Consider the following 9,485-nt stretch of genomic DNA (forward strand, 5'->3'; position numbering starts at 1 on the left):
TTTCCTCTGCTAAAAGAGAAAAAGTTAACGCAAATCACAATTATTATGGCATAATGGAAGATACTCATATAAAGTGATATTGACACCCAGATATGCATCTTCGCAAATCATAATTATGGCATGATGCCAGATACTCATGTAAAGTGATATTGACATCCAATATGCATCTTCTTCAAATGTGTAGAGCTTCCGTTTGGATGATAGGGAAGCAAACATTTTATTCCTCTCTCTTGCAATTTCACCTTTCTTATTGATAGGGAAACAAACATTTTATTTCTCTCCCTTGCCATTGCAATTTCACACCTTTCTGTATTGATATTTGCACATCATCATATTTTGTTATTTCTATGTATCCCAATTCCAATTCCAATGGTAGATGCTTCTAGTTCTTTGGAGCAGTTTTCTCATCAAATTCACATATATTAGTGTTCATTATAAACAGAAATCAACGTTTTTGAAGTATTTTCTCTTGCCAGAGTTTAGGAGACTATAATTTTACTCAAAAACTAATGGAAACCCGAGCTCCAGCTATTCAATTATGTATTTTATGGAAACTAATGCGCGTGGAGGTTTCCTCTGTGAAGTATTTTATGTACACCCAACCCATCGGCTCCCACGCAATTTCACTCTTCTATCTCCGTGCCTGCACATCCTCTTAACTTTTTATTTTTATCCAACCAGATTTCAATTTCAATTTCAATGGCAGATGCTTCGTCCTCGACCTGCTCTGCGTCAAATTCTTACTCCCGCTACCACGATGTTTTTATCAACCATCGTGGGCCTGATATCAAGGACACCTTCACCACCGCTCTCTATCGCAACCTTGCTGATCGTGGAGTGCCAGCCTTTCTTGACAAGTCGGAAATGCAGGCTGGACGGAACATTCCCTCGCAATTAGAAGACGCTATTCGAGGCGCGAGTGTTCATGTGGCGCTTTTCACTCAGAATTATGCCCAATCGAATTGGTGCCTCGATGAGCTGCTCCTCATGGTGAAGTCCGCCAAATCCGGCGGGGCTACCCTTCTTCCTGTATTTCACGACGTCAAGCCTGCTCATCTCCAGTGGATGGACACAGATAAATCTGGACCGTACGTTGTAGCCCTGCGCGAACTCGAAGAGAAATGGGGATATGGCATCCAAAAAGTCCAGAATTGGAGAAATGCTCTTTCTTATGTTGCAGATATAAGCGGCTTGGAGTTGGCCAAGTTTAAAGGGTGAGGATCTATCATTGTATTACAAGTTACAAGTTTTTAATCTCCATAGGGTATTTTATTGATTTACGTAGATATATGACAACTTGGGTGCTTTTCTCACTCGTTATTTCACCTCTCTCTCAATGAATTTCCAGGGGCGAACTCGAGCTCTTGCATGAGGTTGTGCAAAGCGTTGTGAATAAGGTTCCAAAACCACCCTTGTTTGTGGCAAAACATCCAACCGGTTTCCAACAAAAAGTAGAAGAGTTTGAACGGCGTGTGCGATGGGGCCTGTAGAAGGACGAGCAGGCATGCAAGGTTGTGGGGATTGTGGGATCTGAAGGAGTTGGAAAAACCACAGTGGCCAAGCAATTCTTCAATGCTAACGGATCAATTTACGACGGATCGTCTTTTCTGTTCGATGTGGCCAAAAAGTATTTATCATCTTTACAGAGGAAACTTATTAAGGATAAGGCATAGATATCGAAATTCAGAGTTCCGTCGAAGGGTTGGGAGAACTTGAGAGGAACCTGTCCAATTGTTACGGTGTCATAGTATTAGATGATATAGGAGTTGTCTAACGAGGCGGAGAAATTGATTAGATCGCCAAAAGTGGTTGGAATCTGGGCAAAAAAAATTTTAAAAATCTTGTAGAAGCAGTGTTTGATTCGTGTTTTTCATAGTGGAAATGGATTTAGCACCATCAAAAAAGTCCAAGGCACCTAAAATTTTGAAGTTTAACCACTATAACTTAGATTTACAAAATTCCTTGCCAAATTTTCTATAAATATAACTAGAATTTCTATAACTTTTCGGGCAACTCCTTCCCCTCGTTAGACTAACCGGATGATATAAATAATGGTGATCCACTGGATTCCTTCTCGCCAATAAAAAATGTACTTCACCCCCAATAGCTTTCTTTGGGTTACAACTCGGGACAAGCAGGTCCTTAGAAGTGCAAACATCGAAGTCATTTATCACTTAAATGAACTTAATACAATTCACTCCCGAGAGCTTTTTTGGTTTCATGCTTTTTCAAAGCCACGTCCACTACCAGAATTTAATGATGTTGTAGATGGCTCTTTAAAGGCCTATGGTGGATTGCCAATATCTCTGAAAGTGCGGGGCTTCGCTATATTGGAAAAATAGCATAGGAGGGAGAGTCATGACTTTAGCGAAGCTACTTTCGCGAAACTAGGTTCGGGCACCCTGAAGCAAATTTCGCGAAGCTACCTTCGCGAACCGCGAGGCTAATTTTTCAGACTTGGATTTCACGCACCTCGGAACTATTCCAGAGACTTAATGAATACTCATAGTAAAAATAACTAGATAGGTTTGGAGCAACACACTAAAACTTAGTATTCATTTTTTAAACATGAAAATACATCTACATGAGACTCTGCAACTCATTTACAAAATAAAATAAAATTTTACAGAGATTTAAACTTACACGGAGTAACACATATTAAAACAAAGTAACTATTGTTTTCACACACCCACCAAAAATTGCTCCACTATTTTCTCCACAAAGGCTTGCCTTCTTTTCTTACTTCTTACTCTCTAACCTCTCTACACATTCTAACTCTTACAAAATGACTTTTACATTCATATATAACTCAACATACAATTTTACATTTAATTCATGACAAAGCGAAATTATTTTTGATGTTGTTGTTGAGTGTGATCATAGTCGCAGATGTTTCTGGAGTCTGGGCAAGGTTGTTGAATCATAAATTCTTTAAATGCTTTTGCTAGGTTTTTGAATGGTTCGCGTCTAACTTCAAACCTTCTATCTTCATGCTAAGACGCAACCTACAAAAATGTCTTCAAGCAGAGACGCAACCTGCAAAAGTGTTTGACATGTATGGCTTTTGTCGGGTTGTTTATTGTGGTGGTTGGGGTTATTATTTCCAACACTCCCCCTTAATCACAACTGCCGCCATTGACAATTCCCAGACAGTTTCTGAGATAACTTTTTTTTCCTACCAATGGCTTTGTGAAAATATCAGCAAGTTGTTCCTGTTCCCTACAGTGCTGCAACACAATTTCATCATTGTTAATCAACTCTCTAATAAAATGATATTTAGCATCAATATGCTTGGTCCTTTTGTGGAAAACATAATTCTTTGACAATGCAATTGCTGAGGTGTTGTCGCAGAAAATAGTTGTCGTGCCCTCTTGGTCATGACGAAGATCCCTCAACATCCTTCTCATCCAAACTACCTGACACGCTGCTGCTGTTGCTGCGACATATTCAGCTTCTGTTGTTGACAGTGAAACTATTGGCTGCTTCTTGGAGGCCCATGAAATGGCTCTGGAACCCAAATGAAAAACATATCCTGACGTGCTCTTTCTATCATTGACACTGTCTGCCTAATAACTGTCAGTGTAACCAACCAGCCTGAAATCACTGGTTGTTGTGTACAAAATGCCATACTATTTTGTCCCATTGACATACCTTAGAATCCTTTTCGTTGCTTGCCAATGTGTCTCCTTGGGTGTCTCCATGAACCTTGACACCAAACTTACTGCATACATTATATCTGGCTTAGTGGCGATCAAATACATCAGGCTACCTATCATGCTTTTGTATAATGTCGGATTGACATTGCTACTGCAATCTTCTTTGTTCAACTTCAACCCTATGATAGTTGGAGTTGGTGCAGACTAGTTGTTCTGCGTATTAAACCTCTCCAAAATTTCTGCCACATACTTTTCTTGAGAGATAAAAATGCCATTTTCTGTTTGCTTCACTTCTATGCCTAAAAAATATCTTAGCAATTCCAAGTCAGTCATTTCAAACTCACTCTTCATTACTTGTTTAAAATCAGCGACGAGGAAATCATCACTGATCGTAAAGATCAAATCATCTACATATAAGACGACAATGAGAATCTTACCTTTGCTCTCTTTGATACAGTAGAGAGTAGGCTCACCGTCACATTTGTCGAAACCATTATTCAACAAGTAGGCATCTATCTTGCTGTACCATGCGCGCGGTGCTTGCTTCAATCTATAAAGAGCTTTCTCCAACCAATATACTTTGTCTTCTTGTCCTTCAATCACATAACCAGGCGGTTGCGCGACATACACTTCCTCTTTCAGCACTCCATTCAAGAACGCTAACTTTACATTCATCTAATACACTGTACATTTATGCTGCAAGGCAATCGCCACAACTGCGCACACTGTCTCCATCCGTGCGATTGGCACGAAGGTCTCTACATAATCTCTTCCATGCTGCTGCTTGTATCCTTTGACAACTAGCCTTGCTTTGTGCCTTTCAATCCTTCCCTCAATGTTGCTTTTGGTCTTGTAGACCCACTTTATGCCAATAACACGTTTTCCTTTCAGAGGGCTCACTAACTCCCATGTATCATTTCTTTCTATTGCTTCTATTTCTTCCTCCATTACCGCAACCCATTTTTCTTCTTTGACTGCATCTTCAAAATGGATTGGGTCATCTACATGGCAAAATAATGCAAATAAGGAATTCAGACCTGCGTCACTATCAACTTCATCTTGCTCATAAATTTCACTTAATTTTCCGAATTTTGGCCTTCTTGTGCTTGCTGAAGATGGACTTGATATGTCACTTGGTGTCGCACTTCACATTGTGCTTGGAGAAGTACTTTCTTGGTTGCACGAAACTGACCTATTATTTGTTGATGGCGTTGCTTGCTGCCTACTTTGCTATGCTTGAATAGGAGTACAAGGAGTTACTATTGAGGAATTACTTGCTGCTGTTAATTCCTCTCTGCCCTCATGTGGTATGCATGCTTTGACATTGATTGTCTTTGCTAAACCTCCATCCCATGCTTCCTCTTCTATGAACTGCACATCTCTGATGATTATGACCTTCTTGGTTAATGGATTGTAGAGTTTGTATGCCTTGGATTCATCACTATATCCAACAAATATGCATTTCTCCCCCTTACTATCCAACTTCTTTCTCAACTCATCTGGGACACATGTATAAGCCACACATCCAAAAACTCTCATGTGAGTGACACTATACTTTCTTCCACTCCATGCCTCTTCAGGGACAATGTTCTGGACACTTTTGGTTGGACGTCTATTCAAGATATATGTTGCACAAGCGACAACTTCAGCCCAATAGTCATTTGGAAAATGCTTTGCCTTCAACATATTCCTTGCCATCTCCATAATGGTCCTATTCTTCCTTTTTGCCACACCATTTTGCTGCGGTGTATATATTGTTGTAAATTGCTTATGAATTCCATGTTCCTCGTAAAATCGAAGGAAGTCATTTGAGATGTGTTCTCCACTTTTTTCTATCTTAAGGACTTTGATGAAATGTCTGCTTTACTTTTCATCCAGAGCCTTGTATTGGTGAAAGCGCTCAAACACTTCACTTTTTTGTTTTAGGAAAAAGACCCATGTCTTCTTTGTGTAGTCATCTATGAAGGTCATTACATAGTGTCTGCCACTAATTGATGGTGTCTGCATTGGTCCACATAAATCTGAGTGGACAATCTCCAAAGGTGCCTTTTCCCTCACTGACTTTCCTGCTGGAAATGTCTCTCTATGTTGCTTGCCCAAGATACATCCTTCACATATGCTGTCTGGTTTTTCTATGAGTGGTAAACCCTTCACCATGCCTTTCCTATGCAGCAGATTCAAACCTCCAAAGTTGAGATGTCCAAATCTCAAGTGCCATAACTAGTTTTCATCTTTTACCTCTGCTTGAAAGTTTACTTGTGTGACAGCTGCCCCTTTTCTTCCATTTTCTTGTGAGTTCATAGATAGTTGTGCTTGTGCACCTTCTTTCTGCAAATCTGATATTATTTTCAGGGGAAACATTCTATTGTCTGTCATCTGAACCTTTGTAATCAATTGTCTGCTTAGAGGCCTATCCAAAATTGTGCACACATAATTTTTGAGGAAGACATTGTAGCCTTCTTGCATGAGTTGTCCAACACCCATGAGATTATGTTTCAGACCGGGGACAAAGTAAACATGAGAGATGTATTTCTTCTCCCCCTTCTTTGTTAGGATATTAACTCTTCCTTTTCCCATGACAGAGACTTTGCTATCAGTGCCTAATGTCACTTCAGATTTCACACTTTCATCTAGATTAGAAAACATTTCTATGTTTCCTGACATGTGGTTGCTACACCCTAAATCTAGATACCATATATCACTCTATTTTTCTTGTGCTACATTACAAGCTAGAAACATGCTATCATGGTTCTGATTTTCTCTTGTGAAATTTACACTTGGTTTGTTACTAATATCATATTGCTTCTTTCTACATTCATTTGCATAATGACCATACTTCTTACAGTAATGACATTGAACTTGAGATTTATCATACCTCTGACCTTTTGCTTGATTTTGGCTTGGGCCTTGACTTGGATTTTGATTGCTGCCTCTTCCACTTGAGCTTGAAGGGCTACTTCTTCCACCTCTGTGTGGGCTTCTTCCTCTTCCTCTAGCATATGATCTTCCTCTGCCTCGACCTTGACCAAATGATACTTGTGTCTTGAAGGCATGCTCCAATGAGGAGCTTGCTGCTATATTCAATCTATGTTCATAAGAAATTAGTGATGCATTAAGCTCATCCAATGTGAACTGTGAGAGATCCTTTGTCTCTTCTATGGCAACAACAATGGTCTCAAACCTTTCTGGCAGACTTCTCAAAACTTTCTCAACTATTCTTCTTTCCTCAAGTGTCTCACCATGAGACCTGATTTGAGTAACCAACCCACTTACATGTGTAAAAAATGAGTCTATATTATCAGACTCTTTCATACAAAGTGTTTCAAAATCTCTCCTCAACATTTGTAGCTTTATTGTCTTGACTTTTGCCATGCCTTGGTAGGCTATTTGGAGGATGTCCCATGCTTGCTTGGACTTCGTTGTCACTGCAACCCTTGGGAAAATAATTTCATGAACTACTTGAAAGATATAAAATAGGGATTTTGAATCCTTCTTCCTATTGTCCCTTAACACATCTCTTTCTTGTTGAGATAAGGCATTGTATGCTGTTGCATCTGCTGGTTCTTGAAAACCATTCTCCACCAAATCCCAAATGTCTTGAGAAGAAAACATGGCCTTCATTGTAATAGCTCAATAATCATAATTTTTGCCATTAAACTGAGGTATTTGAGGATTAGTCAAGCTTGTGCTTGATGTTGCCATTTCTGAGCGTAAAAACAAACTTTCTACTTGCTAGTAAATATGCTAAAAACAATGTGCGCTCAAAAACAATTTTTATTGTTAGTAAAAACACTTGTTTTTACACTAACAGAGTTTAACCTGCTCTGATACCTCTGATACCATGTTAGAAATATTTGGCAAATTTAATTTTCATTTTCATGGAGGGGAGAGACAGAGAGTTACGATTTTCGTGAAACTAGGTCCGCGCACCACGAAGAAGATTTCGCGGAGCTACCTTCGCAACCGCGAGGCTAATTTCCCAGACTTAGATTTCGCACACCTCGGAACTATTCCATAGACTTAATGAATACTCATAGTAAAAATAACAAGATAGGTTTGGAGCAACACACTAAAACTTAATATTCATTTCTTAAACATGAAAATACATCTACATGAGACTGCGGCTTATTTACAAAATAAAATAAAATTTTACAGAGATTTAAACTTACGCGAAGTAACACACAGTAAAATAGAGTAACTGTTGTAACTTTTACAAAATGACTTTTACATTCATATATAACTCAACATACAATTTTACATTTAATTCATGACAGAGCGAAATTAATTTTGATGTTGTTGTTGAGTGTGATCAGAGTCACACAGGGGTTTCTGGAGTCTGGGCAAGGTTGTTGAATTAATGCTTGCCCATATCTGTTTACCTAAGTACATAAATTTTTTAAATTCCTTTGTTGGGTTTCTAAATGGTTCGCCTTTGACTTCAAACCTTCTATCTTCATGCTGAGACGCAACCTGCAAAAATGTTTTCAACCAGAGACGCAACCTGCAAAAGTGTCTGACATGTATGGCTTTTGTTAGGCTATTTATTGCGGTGGTTGGGATTATTATTTCCAACATTGGCCTAGTACTTCCTAAAAATTTACAAAAGAGCCTCAAAGTTAGTTATGATTTGCTCAATGAACAAGAAAAGCAAATATTTTTGGATATTTCCTGTTTCTGCATAGGAGAAGAAAGCGATAAGTGGATTAAAGTTTGGAGTGGCTCAAGTTGGCAAGGTTCGATGGGTATTTAAACTCTACAGTACAAGTGTCTTGTAGAGCTGGACACAGAAAAATATTATAAGAATGTATGATCTCATCGTACTCATGGGAAGAAATATCGCCCAACAAAAGTCAATGCCGATCCGTATATGGTGTGGCATGTTCAGAGGAATTTTCGATCTCTTAAAGGAATCCTTACATGTAAGTGCTTCAATCCTACAATCGTTATATGTTTATGTGTAAACAACTAATTTCAATGTTCTTTATTCAGTGACTATGCGGTGTACCATGTGATGAATCGTTATTGATTTTAAATAACTAACAGGAAACAATAGAACTGCATGGAATTAGAATGGCTAGAGATACCGATAACGCCGAGGAATCGTTCTGGTTAAAATTAAAAAAGCTACTAAACCGTAAGAAGGTGTTCCGAATCAAGAAGTTGCAAATTCTCGAAGGTGAAGGCGATTTTGTAGAAAGAATGTTGAAGCTGAAGTTTTTGTCAAGCAACCCCATATCACTCCGCTGGAATGACTGTCGCTGCCCATGCCTGCCTTCTTTTTCAATTCAAGATTTAAGAGTTTTAGAAGTGAACGGGAGGGAATTGGGAATATTGTGGCCGGAAGACGAATATGAGGTACGTAGACGTAGATGCGGTAATTTGCTCCTTGTTATTTGATCCTTTTATTAGTTATTGAAACATGAACATTGCAGGCACCTTAGCAGTTGTTGCAGTTGAATATTGATGTTCCACTATTAGAGTTTCCAAAATCATTAGGGAAGCTGCGACATCTAGAAAAGATTGTAGTGGCAAGTGCTCGTCTAACAAGGATGCCAGATTCGTTGTGGGATTTGAGAGATCTCCAACACATCGCTTTGGTTGGGTGTGAAAATTTGGAGCTGCTTCCAGATTCTCTGGGGAATTTGACAAATCTCCGATACTTGAATCTTAGTTTGTGCAAAAGTTTGAGGGTGCTTCCAGATTCAATGGAGAAATTGAAAAAACTCCAATTCATCAAATCTAGACTCGTGCAAAAAATTGGAGAAGCTTCCACATTCCTTGCTGAATTTCCCAAATATCCATTGCAACCCAGCCATCAAATATGAGGAT

General features: G+C 39.0%; 1 protein-coding gene across 1 annotated transcript; it reads left to right on the forward strand.

Annotated features, from left to right (window-relative positions):
- The first annotated feature begins 699 nt into the window (after positions 1-699).
- On the forward strand, positions 700-1,218 carry LOC149216438 (toll/interleukin-1 receptor-like protein). Its single transcript, XM_089389958.1, has one exon. The coding sequence runs from the start codon at positions 700-702 to the stop codon at positions 1,216-1,218; it is 519 nt and encodes a 172-aa protein (XP_089246084.1).
- Positions 1,219-9,485: the final 8,267 nt, after the last annotated feature.

The sequence above is a fragment of the Pinus tabuliformis genome, chromosome 1_1, assembly GCF_031772625.1.
Source record: "Pinus tabuliformis cultivar Carrire ecotype Pingquan chromosome 1_1, CPIR1, whole genome shotgun sequence".
Taxonomy (NCBI): Eukaryota; Viridiplantae; Streptophyta; class Pinopsida; order Pinales; family Pinaceae; genus Pinus; species Pinus tabuliformis.